Here is a 19,631-nt window from a genome sequence, read left to right on the forward strand (position 1 = left end):
TGACGCTGTCGTGCCTGAATCCTTCTGATACCCTATAAAGCGCTTGTCAAGCAACGGCTGAGAATCATGCTCTGTAACTGCTGATGCAAGGGGCTGTGGTAAGACGGGATCGGAGCATCGCTGTATTGCTGGTGTTTCGTCGCTGATCTTGGGTATCTGTCTTCTGGTTTGTCCACTCTGGTCTTTGAATCCGACCTCATCCCGCTGCCTGTCTAGCTCGCGTACGGCGGCTTTTTAGACCGTCACGGCTCTCTTTTCGCCGTCGTACCCCCAAGAAGGGGCTCCCCTGGTTACTGTTCCTGCACGGTGTATACCAGAGCCAGAATTTGTCGGCCTGGAGACTGTTACTGCGCAGCCTCGCCGTTCGGGAATGGGTTAACGGGCGGCACCAGAACTGGGCCCCCCAGCTTGCCCCCCGTTGAGCTGGATACCCTTCTCGTTGTCATCGCTCGCATCTCTTCCCCCATCCCTCTCACATCAACCCTCTCACGAACTGATCCAGCCCCAGCTCGAACAGCTCGTTCCGCACGCCGGCGCCGCCCTTGTGCTCGACCGGCGAGAGCGGATTCTTGACCACTGTAACACACACAGGGGCGACGTGCCCATTTCCATGGTTAGCCTCTCTCTCTCTTCATCTATGTCTCCCGCTCTCCAACCCGCACACGGGTTCAAGCCCGCTCCCCTCCTTCCCCTTCTAGCCAGCACAGTCCAAAACCCACCCAGGGGTAGGAGAAGCAGGGTAGGGCAGGGTTGGGTTCGGCGAAGCACACGTACCGTACTCAACCCACAGGTTGATGTAGATCTGGTGCAGCACATTGCGCATGCTCAGCGTGGCCGGGTCGGTCAGCATGACCATCCGCAGGTTGCTCGCCGTCTCGTAGTAGTGCAGCTTGTAGTGGGCGGTGCGGTAGGCGACGAAGGCGTCGTCGTCGCCGCCCAGCTTGCGCACCATGTTGCGCAGCGAGAAGACGGTGCCGAAGATCAGCTTGGCGTCGTCCGCGGCGGACTTTTTGCGCGCGCCGCTGGCCGTCTGCCCCGCCGCCGCCCCGGCTGCTGCTGCTGCTGCGGTCGCGGTGCCGGTGCCGGTCGTGGTTGTGACATTGGTCGGGCCGGAGGAGGAGGAGGAGGAGGAGGCGTGGGAAGGGGGCAGCCAGGACTTGGAGTAGATGCACTCGGCTGCGGATCGGCAGGTGGTTGGTTAGTGTGCAAGAAGGAAAGGTAGATAGATTCGGGGGACTGCAAACAAGCGGCGTACTGTGCCTGTCGAAGATGTAGAACGAGTAGACGACCATGGCGAATTGAGCGGGCGTTGTCCCCTGGGGCGAAACGAGTTCGCGCCGGGGACGGGACGTCAAGCGGGACGGACGGCGGCGGTGACAACGTTGCGAGGCCGGCTGTCAATCGGACGAGTCTGCGCCGTCGGGTTTCTTCGAATCGGAAGAGGAACGTCGCCAACGCCGGCCGCACTGGCTGCTGATTGACCGGTTATGCGAGCTCAGTGCCGTCATCCCTGTCTTGGCAATCTCGCGCTACCTGGTAATTAATTACGCAGCGGTAGCGGAGTTATCATGTTCGTTGCATCATTCCATACGGGCTTCTCCTTTCTCTCATTGGTCAAAATGCGATTTGTTGGAGTTAGTATATCATGACCACGATGTATATTGCCTTTGAAAATCATTGCATCTGCCGTGTCGAGAAATGCTCAGGGCCTCTACAACTGAGCTGCAGGCGGTGCCGTACCATTCACTCACTGTTACCTTGAATACGGTTACCTGTGCTTGACACCGGTCAGATACCTTACCTTACAGCTGATCCGTGCGTCGTCGGTCCCGTTGCGGCTCACCCGACGACAGGGACAGCAGCAGGGCGGGGTAGTCGTGGGGTTGGTTGGAGGGGCTGCAAGGGGGGTTGCGCCTGCCCTACGAGGAACCCACACAGCGCCAACAGGCGTCTGGCCCAATGGTCAGGGAGATCCCTTACTATTAAAGACATTATCTTTCGATTGTTGGTTGCCAACCTAAATAACTACACTATACCTAACCTTGGCTGGGGTGGGCTACACACCCTCGCAGCCCCTCGTTTGGCGACCATTGGGCGCTCGATCTTTTGTTTGGCGCCCTGCCCGGTCACTCGAAGGTCTCCGGGAACGGGGATCCGTCCAGGCCTTGCCCATCGCAAACAGCAGCCCATGTTCTGTTCCTGGAGAGAACAAGAAGCCGGCATTTGACCGCCGTGGCGCAGGACAACAAAACCTCCTCCACTTGTTATAACCGCTTACACTCGGCAAGTCAGTTATCTGCAGACTGCTGCTGGGTCCAACCATCCGCGTCCGGTTCGAGGTACCGGTAGCTGGAGGCTGTGATGGCCAGTGAAGAAGAAAGCCATTACCTAGACGCCCGCCCGACAACGCTTACCCTGGCGCTGCGCCCACGAGCAAGCAACGAAGATATCATGACGTCTGCAGCGGTCGGCGCAGCGTCGCCAAGCTTGGTGGCTTCTCCCGGCATCTCGGTCGAGTTCCATGGGGACCCTGAGGCTGCGCAAGCCCAGACATATCCCCAGTACGTCTGGTTATCTATCCTTCCTTCGCGAGTGAGCGTTAACAGTGTCCGGTGCAAGCTCCGCGCCGCCAGATGTGCAGAGCTTTCCCAGCCCCATGAGGCATCACCGAAGAACTCCCTCGGCTCATCGCGAGATCAAAGTGCGTAGACGCTCGATATCCGACAGCGCGGTTGTGTGCTCAATGTGGGACGCAGGAAACTCTGAATGCGCGGTCCGAGTACACCAGCGAGGACGGCGAGGGCCGCTCACACCAACGTATCAACCAATATGAGATCAAGGACGAAATCGGCCGCGGCTCGTATGGCGCCGTTCATCTGGCCACTGACCAGTTCGGGAACGAATACGTGCGTTGATCCCTTCTGTGCTTGTGACGAGGAGCCGGTCACTGAACCCCCCTTCCAGGCTGTCAAGGCATTCTCCAAGGCGCGCCTCAGGAAGCGTGCCCAGTCAAACATTCTCCGCCACGGCCCCAGAGGCCTGGGACCCTTCCCGCGAGCGGGCTTCGGCGCCCCCGACATCCCCATTTCCGGTTTCTCTGACCAGCGGGCCCAGGAGGCCAAGGATGCCCTGTACCTGATCCGCGAGGAGGTTGCCATCATGAAGAAGCTGAACCATCCGAATCTTGTGCAGCTGATCGAAGTCCTGGACGATCCCGAGCAGGACACGCTGTTCATGGTTCTGGAAATGTGCAAGAAGGGCGTTGTCATGCATGTCGGCCTCGGCGAGTCCGCGACTCCCTATCCGGAGGAAACCTGCCGCTACTGGTTCCGCGATCTCATTCTCGGGATCGAGTATCGTAAGTTCTCGCCGTCCGTCATCTGTGCCCCCGTAAAGATCCCTAAGCTCACTCCGCGACACAGTGCACTCGCAAGGAGTCGTCCACCGCGACATCAAGCCGGATAACCTCCTGCTCACTGAAGACGACGTCCTGAAGATCGTCGACTTTGGTGTATCTGAGATGTTTGAGAAGTCTGAGGACATGAAGACGTCCAAGTCGGCAGGATCGCCAGCGTTCCTCCCCCCGGAGCTCTGCGTCGCCAGACACGGCGTCGTCTCCGGCAAGGCAGCCGACATCTGGTCCATGGGCGTGTCCTTGTACTGTCTCCGCTATGGAAGGATACCGTTCGAGCGAGAGGCTCTGCTAGACATGTTCGAGGCAATCCGGACGGAAACCCCTCAGTTGCCCCCTGACGAAAACCCGGATTTCGTCGACCTGATGGGGAGACTGCTTGAGAAGGACCCGGAGCACAGGATCAAAATGGAGGAGCTCAGGGTAAGTTTCTCAGTGACCGGACGATTGATTGTCCGTATGGATGACATACCTAACTGTGTCCAGGAACACCCATGGGTGACCAAGGGCGGAACGGATCCGTTGCTTAGCGCCGAAGAGAACTGCTCGGACGTTGTCGAACCGCCAAACCCGCTCGAGCTGAACCACGCCTTCACCAGACGAATGAGCCACCTAGTATGCGTGGTAAGTTGCTAACTCGCCTGGTTCATCGTCAATCCAGTCAGCTGACGTCCACCAGATGAAAGCAATCTCCAAGTTCAAAAGCCTCCTAAAGCCCCGGCCAACAACCGCCCAAGGCAGTCTGCGCTCCCCGGGTATCTCCTCCCCGCCGGCTTCTCCCGCACCGGAGGCCAGAGCACTCGCCGCGCAATCCACGGCTGAATTCGCCGCCCGCGTCCTGCGCGAGCGGCAGGCGTTTCTCTCCGCGGGCGGCAGAGCAAGTTTCGACCTGCTCCTCGAACCTCAGGCGCCCAACCCCTCAACCGACGCCACCCTCACCGCCGACACCAGCCGGGGAGCGGAAGTAGCGGCAGCCCATGACCAACAACCCCACCCCCTCCTCCTAGGTATCGGAACAGGCGGCATCGACGACTTTTCCGGCGCGCTTCACTCCGATGCCGCAGACATCGTGTCGGACTCGCCGACCGCCGTCGACTTTGATGTCTACGAGAGGGCCTTCGACGCCGAGCTGGAGAGGATCAGGCGCAGCTCTAGCCGACGGGGGGCTGGTAGCGGGCCAGGGGGCCGTGGTCGGGGAAGCGGAGCGGGAACGGGGCAGGTGTATCAGACGCGGCTCAGGGAGCGGGACAGTGATGCTGGGCATGCGCGCTGAATCTGAGGGATGAGAATGTGAAGGAGGAGGCGGTTGCCGGGTGGGTTGGGAACAGGCCGGTCGGGATGAGCATGCCAAGGAGCCCTGCTGGTAGCGGTGATAATTCTTCGTGGAGCCAGGAGAGAGCGGTGGGGAAGGGGTTTGCTGATGTGGCGGCGCGGGCTATGGGAGGCTCCTGAGAGGGTGAGTGTTGAGAGTGAGGGCTTCGGGCCAGGCTCGGGAGGGTGACTGGAGGCTTGGTGTCTAGGCAGGATTTGGGGGTAATCTGGAGGTTAATTAGGGGCGAGCGACAACGTTTTGTCTGATCCTAAAATAATGTCGGCTGGATCCGCCCGGAATGAATAGGCAGGTGGACTGGAATCCTGACAAGGAAGTCGAATAAGTGGTGAAGATATATCACCTACTTACAGTAGTCCTGTTTTGCCTTCACTGGAGACAAACTGAGCTCGAAGCCGCAAGCCAGAGAATCTGAACATCGGGCTCCGGAAGACGATTGGGCATCAACGGAGGGTCGAACTGTCTGGTGCAAGGAAGTCTACGAGCCCGTCTGATCCCGCCGCTGCCCCTATTTGAAGCGCGCCGTCCCGTCCCGGTCCTGGCCCCGGTGAGGGACACCATTTTGCACTGCCACAACCCCTCTTCTGCCAGCGTCCAATGGGGTCAATGAGGTTTCCTGCCAGTCACTCACTAGACAACATAAAACAGAATATTTAATGTCCTCACGTGTCCCAGGAAACGACATCGTCTTCCACAGTGGTACGCCAACGCCTCCGCATAGTTCGCCTCGCTGCGACGCAACGCCTTCCTTTCCCTCCTGAATGAACTCCGCTCTGGTTTTCGTCAGAGCCTCCACGAATTCTTAACTCTTCCGAACTAGTTAGTTGACGGACCTCAGCCGACCTTACTTAGAAGCAGCAACCACAACCCGTTCGTGGCCACGGCCGCTAAGGATCAGAAAGAGTCCTCCTCTCCCTCCTTCCAGCTCTGGCCAGACCGAGCTGGACGCGGGTGCCTGACGCCAGACAGCTTCTCACACTTCGTCAGACATCGAGAGCGAGTGAGAAGAAGATGCGGGAGCGTTGCGTGGCGTGATATCAAGAAGCACAGCGTCATGACAAGCGGGATAGATCGCCGCGGACGACTTCATGTTGTAACCTGCCCTACGGCAAGATCGTCCACCCCTTACCGGGCCCAACCGTAGCTGTGAGTGTATCTTTGGGCTAGCGGTATGAGGTGTGGCCAAGAGGGAGGGCTACTGTGTGCTTCGCTATCCGCGTCCTAGATCGTAGGAAAGGCCGCCTCTTCGTAGATTCAAGACGCGGTGTTGCCTAAACTCTTCACGGATGCTCACTTTGGACTCACAACTCCACAACCGCTTCCGCTCGAGGTTTACAGCGGTTTGAGCCCAGGCACACCGGGCGTAATGCCCACCGATCGACCCTCTTCCCTGACGAAAGAATCGAACTGGACGACGTGAAGGTCTAGACCTCCTTAGCCGAAACAGCGGAGAGACAGTGCAGGAAGGGTCGTCATGCTCGGGAGATGATGAACCCCCCCGGCCGAGGCAGCACAGCGCAAGGCACGTCAGGGATGAAGCCAAGAGGGTCGTTCTAGATATCGAGAGTCGAGAACACAATCTGTCTGAGACAGCAAGCGGATTGCGGCAACGCGATAATCCAGCGTTGCAGCAGCAATCCAATATTCCGCACACGGCATGATGCGCCGGCGAGTGTAACTTCTACGGCGGAAATTGTCCGGCAAGGGCTGTCCATGCGGTAAGAAGGGAAGCGGCTGATGAGACTGCTGCAATGATCGAAAGTTCTTGTCCCTTCTCGCCGGGCGTTCCGCCCCGGTCTTGGCAAAAGTCTTGTCTCACGCCGGCGAGGAACCTCAATGGAGGTTGCCAAGTTGTGGGAGGGAAGCCCTACACTCTGGTACAGCGCGTACCCTGTGTCCCTAGGTACCTAGAGGTAGCTATGTAGGTATGAACGCAGGACGAATCCGTGATAAGGTCGCAGCTGTTCCTGTTAAACCCCCTGGGGCGGATGTTGAGCTCGATTCCCGCGGGGCGGTGACCTTATCGTTGAGGCCACGGCTGAAACGCCTCGGTGGAGCACACCAAGGTGGATGTAATGTGGTGTAAGGTAGTAAATGGTTCACCGACATTCTCACCGCGGGACGTCGTCGACGACATCCCAGCGAATATCTCGACCACGTGTGGGCAATATTGCCGTGTTTGGCCCTGAAAGCCGCGTCCGAGCCCGGAGCGGCACGGTTCACAGAGTGGTACGCGGTAGTTACAAGATAGACCTCAATTGGGGAGCCTCGTCGGGCACGCCAGGTGTGTGCATTGTCCACCGTAATCCGAATGTATGTCGGGTATGTACAGTACACCGCAACCTGCCTTCAGGGCCGCGGCCTGTCAAGGACTGATCCCGGCTGGAATGCACCGTGGAGCCGTGGCTACGTGGACGCGGTTCCGATGATGGATCGCTCCGTCTCCTATGGACAGACGGACTGGCTTGAGTGTTTGGTCGCGGGGCTTGCAGGCCGGGCTCGAAGCTGCGGTGAAACGGCCGAGCACGGCCATTTATTGTTGGCGCATCATTTGGCGCTGGCCAAGAATCGTGCAGTGAAAGGCCACGAGGCGTCGCGGCCGATCCCGTATCGCTTGATGCGAAAAAAAACAAGGCTGAATCATATTCGACAGCCTGTGCCTGCGCGAACCCAGTCGGATTCGTGAACGTGGTGGAGGCCTTGGCATGTCGTTCTTCCGTCCAATGTCGCAAAGCACCAGCCAAGCACGACCACGGCGGATATGGACAAGCGCAGGCGGGCAACGGAACAGGTTCCGAGGCGTGCATGTGTATCACCCCGCCACGGCGCCACCACCGACGGGCAGGTTGCGTTCAGTTCTCGCGGGCGCTCAGCAAAGCAGCCATTCAGCGATTTCGGCCAATGAGAGCCTGCCGGGATTGCGAAGTGCTGACAATTGCTGGGTGAGCGAGGGAGCGGGCGACGACAACGTCGGACAAGTCTGCGAAAGCCGGTGCAAGGAGCCAAGCGATTGGGACGAAAGCCAGAAAATGCCTCATAGCGTGGTCCCGGAGAGTAATCTAGTTTGCTGCACGACAATGGCCATCATCTGTGCCCTCTGCAGTAGCGCGCAGGCAGAGGAAACCGCAAGATGCTGCCCCGGGAAAAGGGGGAGCGCGCCACTCGCACACTGCGTCCTGTACATGCAATGCATTCTGCAGCAAGGATAATTACTGCACCTAGGAAGGTAACGTTAAGCTAGGGGGAGCTAGTATACCTACCTCGGTACGCGAGGCATGTTGGGACCAAGGCTTGGGGTGGGAAGGAAGGAAGAAGTTGTTGTGTTGACTTCAAGAGAACACAGGGGCCGGCCATCGACCTCGTGTGGTCACTTCACGCTTCACGGGTCAATTGATCCCAATTAGAAGGGAATATTGCAATCATGTTGCCATGTACCTTGTAGGTAAGCATGTGCCTCAGGAACTGGCCGACTGGTGATTGAGCGGTCAGCTTCGTTCCCTCAGTTGCTGGGGTGAACTGATACAGGGCGATGACGGAGACAGTCTTCGGGATGTTCTTGGGGGCCGAATGCAGGTTAACGCACAAACGGTCTCGTGTACTGTACCACAGTAGTTAAGTGAGCTTTGTGTGGTTGTGGTGCAGCCAGTAGTAAGTTGGCGGGTTGCATCGGGATCATCTTCGAGTTAGGCTCCCCCCTCCCCCCGCAAATCAACAGCATCAACAGCCGGAGGCAGCCAAAACGCCGGCCCACTCACTTGGGCACGCTGGACTGCGAGATGGACTGGGGTGGAAACAAGCTGCCGCCAAGCCTGCCACCGGGTCCAGGAGTGGATACGGATACAAAAGGACGGAAACCCCACGCGTGTGATTTCCCACCACTTGCCGAGACAAGACTGTCCACAAGTGCGAGACCCGAATGACAAGCGCGACCCGAATGACAGCGCATTGGCTGAGACGGAGAGCAGCTAACGACTCCGTACCGTGTACAGAATACACCCCACTGGTATCGCTGCAACTCTTCCAGTCGTGATTGCTGTGTGACCCTGCATTGCTGCACCTCTGCTCAAGCGCATGTGGTGGGTCAATGGGTAATTCGTCAGAGCAGCGGCGTGCGATGCGGCTGGCTTCCGCGATGAATGGGGTAGAGATAAGACATGTGCTGCGGAATCGGCAGAAAAGGACAGAAACACAAGCGTTGTCTCGGACACAAGACAGAGAACGGAAGCCACAACCAGCCGGGCGGGTAGGTCAGGTAGACATGAGGTACCTAGTGAGCAGCTGCCGGTCCTGAACGGCCCTTCTGGCCCCAGACCGTTGGTGGCCACCTAGCCAGGGCAGGCGCGAACGGATGCAGCAGCGGTCTCGCGGATCGAATCCTCCTCTCTTTCGTCTCTCAAGGCGAAGCCCTCGCAACGCAGCACTGCAGGACAGGTTGGCCGTTGCGGGTGAAATCGGGCTGGTTCGACATGGAAAGACTACCTACCTGTACGTAACTACCTAAGTGATCTACGGAATACAGTACAGTAGACAGTTGACGTTATACTCCGAAAAGTTCTGTGCGTTTCTTGCCTATTAGGGAAAAGACTTGGCATCTTAGTCGTCAGTAGCACTTGACAGTTACCTTAACTGGAAGCATTCTGTGAATACGCAGCTGTTACAGCCCGCTGTATGTACAGAGTAGCGACCCGGCCCTCAATGACTTTCGCACTCATCAGCAAACCAAAGACGCTTGATCAACTACTTACCTCTACCTTCTGGAGAGAGGGCATAGTTGGTTTTTGCAGCAAGACTGCCTGGCGGCGGTCTTTACGCAACTGATCGGCCGTGCGATCAACTTGAACATTATACATAAGGTAAGGTATGTACCTATTCCGGAATAGGGTTGCTTCCAAGCTGCGTACCTGCCATTGTTAATGTATCCGTAATCACCAGCCGTTTTCCGCCACTCGCCGCATCATCCTGGGGTTCCTTGTTTCTGCACGGGTACCAGAATACTTGGACCGCTACTGACCACTTATTTCATGAGCATTCCCTCCAAACGTCTAACGTCCTGGGCTCTCGTTCCTTGCAACGAGCAAAGCACCAGTGACTGACCAGTCGTCGGGTTGACGGCCTCGAGGACGGTCGTCCCTGTCCCAGGCCAACACCTCGCGCCTTCCCTACCTTGCCCTGCCGTGTACGGAGTACCTATTCCGCTACCTTGACCACGGCTTTGCCGGGGACTGCATACCTGACCTCACCAGAAGCCCGGGTAACGCCAAAACGTGGCAACAGGTGCTTGCCCTGCTGCGCTGCCGACTCAAAGAACTGGGTCTCCCCGGGCCACCGCCATCTTCGTCATCTTGTCCTTGACGATCGATCAGCCGACGCCTTTTTCGCCTCCGTTCACCTCACGCTCGCAGCACCGGCAACTTTCACAGGCAAGAACGCATCAGCTTCTCAGCCTTGGTACTAATCTGACTCGGTCCCAACCACAACCGCACATCTGACGCTGAAATAACAACCAAATTTCCGTTCCCTTTTCCCCTCTTTTTTTTTTTTTTTTTTTCCGAGGCACCTGCGCTCTGCACCATGTCGAGCCTCCGCCTGACGACGCAGTCATCTGCATTGAGCTGTCGCAACTAACAGCGACTGAATATCCTCTGGCTGCCTTCCCGAGGTGAAACATCGAAACAGAAAACGAGGAAAGCGCCCCGAAAACCAAATCGAGCATCACAAAAAGGAGGGAATAACATCCATCCGCACTCTCCAGTGTTGTGTTCCAGCTCCACCCCTCCCTCCACCCCACTCGGCTCTGTCGAAGTCTGGATTTTCTCGCGCCTGCAAAAAGGCCTCGCCCTTTTTCCGGCCATTTCTTCCTCCATCTGCAGAGGGAAGCCGCAAGCTGCCGAACCCGACGGCCGCTGTTTTGTCACGCGACAAAGCGACGCTGGGCTCTGCCCACTCTCACCCCGGGCGCTCTCGTCGCCAAGATCGCTGTCGCTTGCATAAGCGCGGCGACTTAATACCGGCGACTCGTGTGCACCGCCTTGCACTTGCCCGCCCGGTGACTGGCTCGGCCCTTGTATCATCAACCCGCCTCCAGATAACCTTCTGCGACCCGCGGTAACCCACGTTCTGGGCATTGCTGCGCTCTATCCTACAGATTCCAAGATGGCCGCCGCGTCGTCCAACAACTCCGTGGCGTCTGCCTCGCCGCGCTCATCACAGCCGCCGTCCGTCAAGTCCGTTGAGATGCCGTCCTCAAAGTCGCCAAAAACGAACGGTCAAAACGGAAACGCAGCTGGTCCTACCGGTGCCAACGAACTACCGCCGAAAACGGGCGACAAGAGCTCCATGAAGGATCGGTTGACGCGCATGTTCTCGACCAGAGACGCATCCCCGCGCCCCGTGGCCGCCGAGACGAACGGCACCACCACTCAGGTCAAGAAACCCCAGGATGCCGGCTCTGGCGCGGCGTCGCCGCCCCCGGCCAAGGTATCAAGCACGAAAGACGTGCCGCTCCAGCGCTTCGTGCTTAACCCGGAAGCCCAGGGCGGTCACGAGCACCATCTCAAGTCTAGCCGCCGGCAAGAAAAGCTCTCGGACTTGATCAAGAACTTCCTTGGCAGGAAGCCGGAGCAGGCGCCCGAGAATGATCTTTCCCTGGTGTCGAGCTGGGTTGACAACCTGAGGAAAGAGAAAGACGGCCTTGCCTCGGACAGGAAGGCCAGCACGGCGCAGTCGGCAACCCTAGTGGAGAAGTACGGCAAATGCCAGGAAATCGTGGGGCGTGGTGCCTTCGGCGTCGTGAGGATTTCCCACAAGAAGCTAGAGAACGGTCTGGGCGAGAAGCTGTTCGCCGTCAAGGAGTTCCGTCGCCGGCCCGAGGAGACGGAAAAGAAGTACAGCAAGCGGCTGACGGCCGAGTTCTGCATCTCGTCGTCGCTCCGGCACCCCAACGTGATCCACACCCTCGATCTGCTTAAGGACGCCAAGGGCGATTACTGCGAGGTCATGGAGTTCTGTGCCGGCGGCGACCTGTACACCCTCGTCCTGTCGGCCGGCAAGCTCGAGGTGCAAGAGGCCGACTGCTTCTTTAAGCAGATGATGCGCGGGGTCGAGTACATGCACGAGATGGGCGTCGCGCACCGCGATCTGAAGCCCGAGAACCTGCTCCTCACGACCCACGGCGCGCTCAAAATCACCGACTTTGGCAATGGCGAGTGCTTCCGCATGGCCTGGGAGAACGACGCCCACATGGTGTCGGGCCTTTGCGGCTCCGCTCCCTACATCGCCCCTGAAGAGTATGTCGCTAAGGAGTTCGATGCTCGCGCCGTCGATGTCTGGGCCTGCGGTGTCATCTACATGGCCATGCGGACCGGCCGCCACCTTTGGCGAGTCGCCCGGAAGGACGAGGACGAGTTCTACACCCGTTACCTCGAAGGGCGTCGGGACGAGGAGGGCTACGCCCCGATCGAGGCGCTGCACAGGGTAAGTGTCTCGGACAAGACCAGGGATCTGCCCAGGGACCCGTCTGGGATATTGACCAGCCACGACCAGGCCCGCTGCAGAAACGTGATCTACTCCATACTAGACCCCAACCCGGGGCGCCGAATCACCGCATCGCAAGTCCTCAAGTCCGAGTGGGTCCGCGAGATACAACTTTGCAAGGCCGGCGAAGAGGGCCTCTAACGCGTGTTCCGTCAGATGGATGGCTGATGTGCTACCCCAGTCCCAGTGGGAGAGGGGGAGGGGAAACATCACCACCTTCTGGCGGAACGCGTTCTGGATTATCATGCTTGAGCCTTGCCTGGCTCTGCGACCGTAGCCCCAGTCGCGGCTCACATTTCCTTGTTCCGACTCATGCCGACGTCTGAACTATGATGCCCTTGCACGATATCCCCCACAGTAGACACAACATCAACAAACGGCACAGGGTTGAGGCGGCGGTGGGCCTCTCACGCATCACGATACGGAATACCAGGATTCGGGGCCAGCACCGGAGTTTTGGAGTTCTCTATTTTTTTTTTTGTTGCTCTTGCTTCTGTTTCAGTTAGGGAGGTCTTCTGTGTCTTTTAAACTTTGTTCCACCTGTTCGCAAGCACGACTCCCAGCTTTTACTCTGGGAGCTCGGTGGTAGGCTATCTGCCTTTTCTTAGTGCTTGGGGCGTTTCTCAGTAAGCCGGGCATTTCATCCCCAAGCATGCAGTCAATCAAATTCAACCAATCCAACACGCCCCAGGCCCAGTCGCGTTTCAGCCCTCAGACTGGCGGCGGCTGGTGCGTATTCTACCTCATATTCGGTGCTTGTATTCTGCATAGATGGCGGCGCTGACCCGAGTATAGAGAGGGGACGGAGAATGAGCAGCTAGAGGCAGGCAGGGGGACAGATGGACAGACGGGTTGGCGGTGGAGGCGTGGGCGGGCTTCTGTGGGTTGGCTTTCTGGTTTTCCTTGCTGCGCGAGGCTCTCTCTCTTTGTTTGGTTCTTTCGCCAGGGGCATCTGAGATTGGGTGCGGGCCCTTCTTGCCTTGTCTTTTTGCTTGCATCATTTTTCTGATTTACTTATTTTCATTATTTTCTTTTTTCCCCCCCGGCAAACACGTCTAACTGCCAGGTTTTCCTCGTACATTATTATACCAACAGTGAATATATATCTACATATATCAAGATTCGTGGCCTTTGAGCAGACCGACCCTGGTCTGGTTTGCTCATGAAACAAACCTCTTGCTGGCTGACTGGCTGACTGGCCGGCCGTCTCCGGCCTGCTTGCAGCTCAGCCGTATCTGCCCTGCTTTGTTCTTCCCCTGCTAACTTTTCTGTGTCCCATCTCCTCCACGATGCCGGCCAAGTTTTGTCGTTTGCGGGACCTGATGACGGATGCGGATCTGCTCTTCCTCTTGCTGGCTGGCTCTCTTCGGCCTGCCTGCATCCAGGCGTGATCACGCGTATCCGCGCTTCTTTTGTTCTTGCCCTCGGAACTTAGTTGTCCCCCTATGCCCTGTGATATAGGAGTCTACTGTGCACGCTTTGCTCAGCTTCCTACCTGGTCTGAGGTTCCTTCAAACGGCTGATGGCAGCTACGGAGGCCGTATATCGTGGCGGTGTCAAGGACGCCTTGAAGGTTCCCGGGCCTGTGCCGCCTTGGGGTGTTTACCATTGTCTGATGGTATCTGCCCCAGTGTATGCATGTGCTAGCAGTTGTCATGTTCCTGTCAGTTCTGTCTTTTCCTCCTCCTGCTCATGTGCGGTGTCCAAACCCTTATGAAAGAGAAGTGACGTATGTCCACACACGCAGAGCGCGCATGTGGAGAAGGAAAGGTCGATGCTCATGCCATCATACGAGTTGATGTCGCTGGGGGAAGCCCCACTCACTCGGGCTATGAGAGCGTGGTGGGTTGCACCGAGCGGGTGTGGTCCGGCAGTGTGCCACACCATCGGAAAGCGGGATACCACATGTGAACGATAGCATTCCTGTCGTGGCTTGGCTGAGATGATTGGTGAGCTAAACGAAGGATTGCTGTGAGGTACGGTCAGTGGAATGGGATGGTGATAGGGTGTGTCCACAGGACTTTGACGGGTGTATGCTTCTCGATATGCTTTTCGGTATGCTTCTCGGTATTGAGCTTTACGTGTACATCAGTATGCTTTGCTTCCTTCACTCGATAGGCCCTAGGACATTTGACGCAACACTCTGTTCTAGGCTCGGTTCGGCTACGTCATGTCGGTATGCAACGCCAGGGAGTTTCAGAGGGACTGTGAGGTATTTTAGAGTATTTCATCGAATATTGTTTACCCCCCTTTACCCCTTAAATGAGCAACAGAGGAAGGGGCCATCGATCTCTGCGAAACGTGCTCTATGCGAGAATCTGTCCCCTTCACAATCAGCCTTAGAAACACACGCCAGTACAACCAAGATCGGAGCGAAAGTAACATTGCTTCAGTGCTTGCTTTTCTCTGCTCGAAGATACGACTGACCACTGCGAAGCTGACAGGGTCTAAAGACATCTGTAACCCGCAACTGAAGGAAAACCTGCAACTGAAGGAAAATAAATTATATATACTCAGACAGCTAGCACGGAACCGAATACCCGTTGTTCCATCCTCACTCATCCCTCACTCAGCGAACTCCCCTTTTCCCTTGCTGACCAAGACAGCCCTTGGGTGACAATTATGAAACTCAACACCACACCGGGACAACCAGGGTAGAGCAACAGATCACCGTCCCGGAGAACGTAGATATAGATGGAAAAGCACCCAGCCTCGCCTTCTCAACCCTCCTATTTCATCGAACCAACGCCGCCCGCGCCGAGAACCACCGTCCTACAGTAAAGACGGAAGAAAATGACCCATTACGTCCAGGACGGCTCCCTTTCCGCGACAACTCAAGCTGTCCATACCACTCATTCCCGTTCCTAATTACCCAGTCTTCCACCCATCCCCCCGGCCATCCCATTCCCAACCAAAAGCCTGCCACGCCACGCAGCACGAGGCGACAGACCCCTGAGGAAACAAAAAGCTGATTTCAGCCGTGCACTTGCACACCCAGTTCAAAGAGCGCACGAAAAAGAAACAGTCACAGTTCGCTTCCCCCATGACCCCTCCGTTTCGCCCGCAAAGCAAGTAAATTCTGTAGCCAGGAGAACGGGTGCTCAACCCGGAGAAGGCACCAGTCAAGAGACGGGGTACAGAGAAGAGCGGAAAACAATAGGGATGGGAATATAATATAGAGAGCGCGACACGATAAAGCGGCCACACAACGAACCATCTGTCAGTCGATGCGTCCACACAGCAAAATAGTAAGGCATATAGCTAGTGACCACAAAGACCACCGGCCGACGGCAAGAAGGCAAAGAGGTATAAAGTGAAGGAAAGAGGAGCGAAGAAACGATGATGCCGCATCAAATATCCACAAGCAACTGTCTCCAAAATCGAGAAGAAGAGTATCCAAAAACCGAGGAGAAGAGTAGATAAAACCCACAACCGCAACATCCTTTACGCCAACCGATCCAATACCGCACCGAACTGTACTGCACCGCGTTCCACACGTTCCACATCCCATCCATCAAATTGACTCAGTCAGACCTCATCCTCTCTCATCCCGGACCCCCCATCAATCCCAACCCGTGTTACGGGGTCCAACCATGCGCCTCTCACTCGACCTCGCCCTTGATCAAATCCCGATCGATCCTCGGCATTCGCTGCCGCCTCAACCCCGTCTTAACCAAAAATAACCAGCAATCACAACCCGACAAGAGGAAGAAAAATAACACACCCCCCACTCAAGAATGAAACAAATCCCACGCCCTCGCGCACAAGCTCAGAAACTCCTCCTTCTTCGCCTCCATCGTGTCCGGGCTGTCGCGGCCCTCGCCGAACGGCCCCCTCCTCGCGCCCGCGGAGGCAGTCGACGAGGCGCCATACGGCAGCGGCGCGGCGGGCGCGGGCCGGGCGCCGTTGCCCAGCGGCGGGCTACCGCCCTCCTCGTACTCGGCGCGGCGGCGCTTCATGGTGCTGCTGCTGCTGCTGCTGCCGCCGGCGGGCGCGGCCGCGGCGTGGGAGCTGCTTAGGTTGCGGGTGCTGGTGGAGGGGCCAAGGGGGTCAGCTAGGCTTGGTGGGGGTCTGAGGTTGTTGGGCTGGTGGAGATGGTCTTTGCTGCCAGAATGGCGACCAAGAGTGTGTGCTGGTTGGTCACGGGCCTGCGTGTGCGGGGGGGACGGCGGCGTCGGGGGCTGGTGGCCGCCGTAGTGTACTAACTTTGGCATGAGCTCGGGCCGGCCACCGGCCAGCTCGGCTTGGGCCTCCTCCGCGGTCTTGTACTCGCGCGGCCGGGAGGCTTGCGGCGGCGGGTGATGCGGCGAGGGGAGAGGGCCGCGGTTCTGGCTCGCGAAGAGCGCGTGGCTGCTCGAGTCCGGGTGGCCCGACAGGCTCTGCCCGAAGACGTCGGCGATCGGGGGGAGGCGGTTGTTGGTTTGTGTGGCTGGCACGTGGTGGATGTGCGACGTGCTGGCGAGGTTGGAGGGCTGGTTGGTGATGTGCCGCGTCAGCGGGTGTGGGTTGTGTCTCCCCGTGAACGTTTGCCCGAGCGGAGCGGATTGGATGACCCGCTCGTTTGCGAATTGTTCGTGTGACGGAGCCACGATGCTCAAACCCGGCGGCGCCCCGCGCTTGCGCGCCAGGCCGGGTGTCTTCGCAGCAAAGTGGCTTCCGTGGTTTCCATCCTTATCCTTATCAGGGCCATCTCCCAACTTCGCCGACTGCTGTTGTAACCTCGCCTCGATTATTTGTCTTTGGTGCTCCCGCACAGTCATGCTGCGGTTCAACTGCTCCTGCTCCGTGGCATCCTTCGGAACGAAGCCCGGTGACAAACACGCGATGCCGACTTCCTGGATGCCCAGTCCCTCCCGCCCGGTCAGGGGCCGTCCGGTGGCGGGAGAAACGATGCTTGTGTTATTAGAGAGGTCTAGCTTTCTCGGCCGGTGCCTGCCGGTTGGCAGGCCGGGAGAACCAGGCTCCTTCTTGACGACAATTTTCGGCCGAGACCTGCGCGACGTTGAACAAGCCTCGGGTTAGCACGCGGAACCAAGGCACAATTAATAAGCTTTGGGCTCTGGCTTACGCGCTAGGCGGAGACGATTTCTGCGTGCTCAGAGTGGCACCCGCGCCCTTCGGGCTGCCGCTGCCAGACCGCGATGGTGGTGCACTCGCATTCCCCGGGGCTGCGGTTGCTGGGGGAGGGGGCGGGGGAGCAGCTGCTGTCCTCTGCGTGGTCGGGGACGATGTGGTGGCAGGCGGAGGCAGGTCAGAACCGTAGGACGGCCTGTCGTGGGGAGCCGGCGAAGGGGCCATCGCCACTGCGGTGCTCATGATCGACTTGTGGTCTGGGATGACCGTGCTGCGCAGCGAAAAATCGGCGTCGAGAAGTCCGATGGGATTTGGTTAGAACAACCCCAGAAAGCCCCAAAAATTTCGAGGGGGAAAAGGAGCGGCGAAGAGTCGAGACAACCACAGTCTAGGCAAGTCGGGATCCGTGCGAAGAAACCTGGGAACAAGCGACGCTGCGGACGGAGGCAGGGCTGCGCACGCCTGGTTTGCTGGCCTTGAAGAGAATTCCCCCAAACTCTCCAGGCTTTCACTTCGTCCGTTGCGGCTCTACAGAGCCAGGCTGAATTCACTCTCGATTTCCGAGGCGGAGAAAAAGGAACTCGAAGATCGAGCGCCGCTGGCAAGACCAGGCCCGCACGAGCCTGAGCGATCTGCGATCTGAGTGATGGATTGTGTGATTATCGGGGCCAACCAGGAGCAATAATCGTGGTTAGCTCGAGCTGCTGGCCGTACCCGGCCCCGGCGCTTCAGACGCTGTCAGGGCTGGCGTCACAGTGTGGGAAGGCACAGCAGCGTTGGCTGTGGCGGCCCTCGCACTTTCCCCTTTCTGGCAAATCGATCGAGACCGTCGAGCGGAACTTGCAGGCTCCTGCGTCGCTTCGTCGTTTCGTCTGGACTTTGACAGGCGCTTGGGCGGGGCTTAACGAGTGTACTGTGTAACTAGTGCATTCGCTCGTGGGTCGCGGTCGCGGTCGCCGTCGTCGTGATCGTGAAATAGAAGCTGATGAGCCACAGAAGGGTTTATGAGATGCTGTTTTTGTCCCTCATCGATTGCAGCTTTTCTTTCTTTTTTTTCGTGCGCCCGCTCTTATTCCGGAACGAGCGACTTGAGGGGCGGCCTCTGGGGTTGGGCGGCGTGGATGGGAACTAGGTACCGATTTAGTACGGCGCAGGTCGACAACCTTCGAACGCGTGTTGCCGCAGACTGGCTGGCAAGATTGCGACGGCGGAACACACTACAGGTGCAAAAAAGGGACAAAAACCATCCAAACCGCACGGCGCGGTGGCAGAGGGTATTAGTGCGTATTAAGTGAAGGACTCGAACGAAACTGAGGGGCAAGCCGTAGGCAAGGGGCTGCTTCAGGAGGGGAACGACCCGGGATGAGATAATGACGAGGGGCACTTTGTGAGACGGCGGCCGGGACCTTGTTTAGGGGAAACACAAAATCATGCTCAGACCACAGCCCTAGCGACGGGGGCGACGGGCGGAATGGGGGGACAATAGTGTATAATGTGCAGTGAACGGAGAACGGCTGCGGCAGGTCGCGTGCGAGATGGCTCGCGAACCTTCGCAGTTTGCACAAGTCCCACCAAGGGGCAGCTTGATGACTGCGGTCCAGTGGTTCTAGTGTTTTAGATTCCCAGTCATGGAGCCCCGGAGTGGAGGCCAGCTGGGGCTTGGCCGCAGACGGCCCCTGCAACGGTCGACCTTTTTGGACAGATCGATGGCCCCGGGATTGTCGATGGCCTTTTTACTGGTGGCCGCCCTGCGACTAGGTAGCTGCCTGCTGTGCCCCGCGGCACTGCTGGCTCGGTGTCATGGCCCATGGTCCCGATCTCCCATTCTCTCGATGGCCTGAAGAAGTTGCAAGGACCGCCATCTCAGCTCTTTCGTTGTTTTGGATGAATCAACCCTCCTTGCTGCTATTGGCAGAGCGCGGGATGCACCGTTTCTATGACCCCTGCTCGCCTCGTGTTGTCGTGTAAGTTCCTGCAGCGCTCGCATTCCCGGCCGCCTCGAGGGAACCGTCTGAAACTCGTCTGTGCTGTGAGGAGGGGCACGGCCCAGCTTTGACATCGGGCGCCGTTTTGGGCAGCCTGTTTGTGGGCCAAGATCCTGGGCTTCCTCGCAACACAGGACCGGATCACCTGCTATTTCGGCATCAAATGTTGAGCAGAATAGATGCATGGCGAGTGCTCGTGACAGCGTCTATCAATCTGAACCCTTTGCAATCCAGCTGAGACACAGGAGGGACGACGGCGTCGCCTATCCGTACTTCCATATATACACCCGTGTCCCGC

General features: G+C 58.0%; 4 protein-coding genes across 4 annotated transcripts; 2 read left to right on the forward strand and 2 right to left on the reverse strand.

Annotated features, from left to right (window-relative positions):
- Positions 1-472: 472 nt before the first annotated feature.
- On the reverse strand, positions 473-1,292 carry THITE_2052360 (uncharacterized protein; the record flags this gene model as incomplete). Its single annotated transcript, XM_003655224.1, has 3 exons — positions 473-576; positions 775-1,176; positions 1,256-1,292. 3 exons carry the CDS (start codon positions 1,290-1,292, stop codon positions 473-475), a joined length of 543 nt encoding a protein of 180 aa, XP_003655272.1.
- A 1,082-nt stretch (positions 1,293-2,374) lies between these two features.
- Positions 2,375-4,898, forward strand: THITE_2118787 (uncharacterized protein). The gene is made up of 7 exons (XM_003655225.1): positions 2,375-2,561; positions 2,634-2,701; positions 2,757-2,906; positions 2,965-3,358; positions 3,423-3,835; positions 3,899-4,036; positions 4,092-4,898. The coding sequence occupies exons 1-7, from the start codon at positions 2,522-2,524 to the stop codon at positions 4,683-4,685; spliced, it is 1,797 nt and encodes a 598-aa protein (XP_003655273.1). The 5' UTR covers positions 2,375-2,521; the 3' UTR covers positions 4,686-4,898.
- A 5,777-nt stretch (positions 4,899-10,675) lies between these two features.
- Positions 10,676-12,510, forward strand: THITE_2118793 (uncharacterized protein). The gene is made up of 2 exons (XM_003655226.1): positions 10,676-12,215; positions 12,285-12,510. The coding sequence occupies exons 1-2, from the start codon at positions 10,896-10,898 to the stop codon at positions 12,414-12,416; spliced, it is 1,452 nt and encodes a 483-aa protein (XP_003655274.1). The 5' UTR covers positions 10,676-10,895; the 3' UTR covers positions 12,417-12,510.
- Positions 12,511-15,896: 3,386 nt separating this feature from the next.
- On the reverse strand, positions 15,897-18,108 carry THITE_2118797 (uncharacterized protein). Its single transcript, XM_003655227.1, has 2 exons — positions 17,344-18,108; positions 15,897-17,267 (listed from the first exon to the last, which is right to left on the reverse strand). Exons 1-2 carry the CDS (start codon positions 17,571-17,573, stop codon positions 16,007-16,009), a joined length of 1,491 nt encoding a protein of 496 aa, XP_003655275.1. The 5' UTR covers positions 17,574-18,108; the 3' UTR covers positions 15,897-16,006.
- Positions 18,109-19,631: the final 1,523 nt, after the last annotated feature.

This window comes from Thermothielavioides terrestris, chromosome 4 (genome assembly GCF_000226115.1).
Source record: "Thermothielavioides terrestris NRRL 8126 chromosome 4, complete sequence".
NCBI classification, from domain to species: Eukaryota; Fungi; Ascomycota; class Sordariomycetes; order Sordariales; family Chaetomiaceae; genus Thermothielavioides; species Thermothielavioides terrestris.

What these genes read in the sequence shown, in the direction of transcription:
- THITE_2118797 (XM_003655227.1), bottom strand. Translation starts at nt 17,573, where the DNA reads ATGGCCCCTTCGCCGGCTCCCCACGACAGGCCGTCCTACGGTTCTGAC. An exon ending in AAATCGTCTCCGCCTAGCGC is followed by an intron (nt 17,268 to 17,343) that starts GTAAGCCAGAGC and finishes AACGTCGCGCAG; the next exon opens with GTCTCGGCCGAAAATTGTCG.
- THITE_2118787 (XM_003655225.1), top strand. Translation starts at nt 2,522, where the DNA reads ATGGGGACCCTGAGGCTGCGCAAGCCCAGACATATCCCCA. An exon ending in ACCAGTTCGGGAACGAATAC is followed by an intron (nt 2,907 to 2,964) that starts GTGCGTTGATCC and finishes CCCCCCTTCCAG; the next exon opens with GCTGTCAAGGCATTCTCCAA. An exon ending in TCAAAATGGAGGAGCTCAGG is followed by an intron (nt 3,836 to 3,898) that starts GTAAGTTTCTCA and finishes AACTGTGTCCAG; the next exon opens with GAACACCCATGGGTGACCAA.
- THITE_2118793 (XM_003655226.1), top strand. Translation starts at nt 10,896, where the DNA reads ATGGCCGCCGCGTCGTCCAACAACTCCGTGGCGTCTGCCTCGCCGCGC. An exon ending in CGATCGAGGCGCTGCACAGG is followed by an intron (nt 12,216 to 12,284) that starts GTAAGTGTCTCG and finishes AGCCACGACCAG; the next exon opens with GCCCGCTGCAGAAACGTGAT.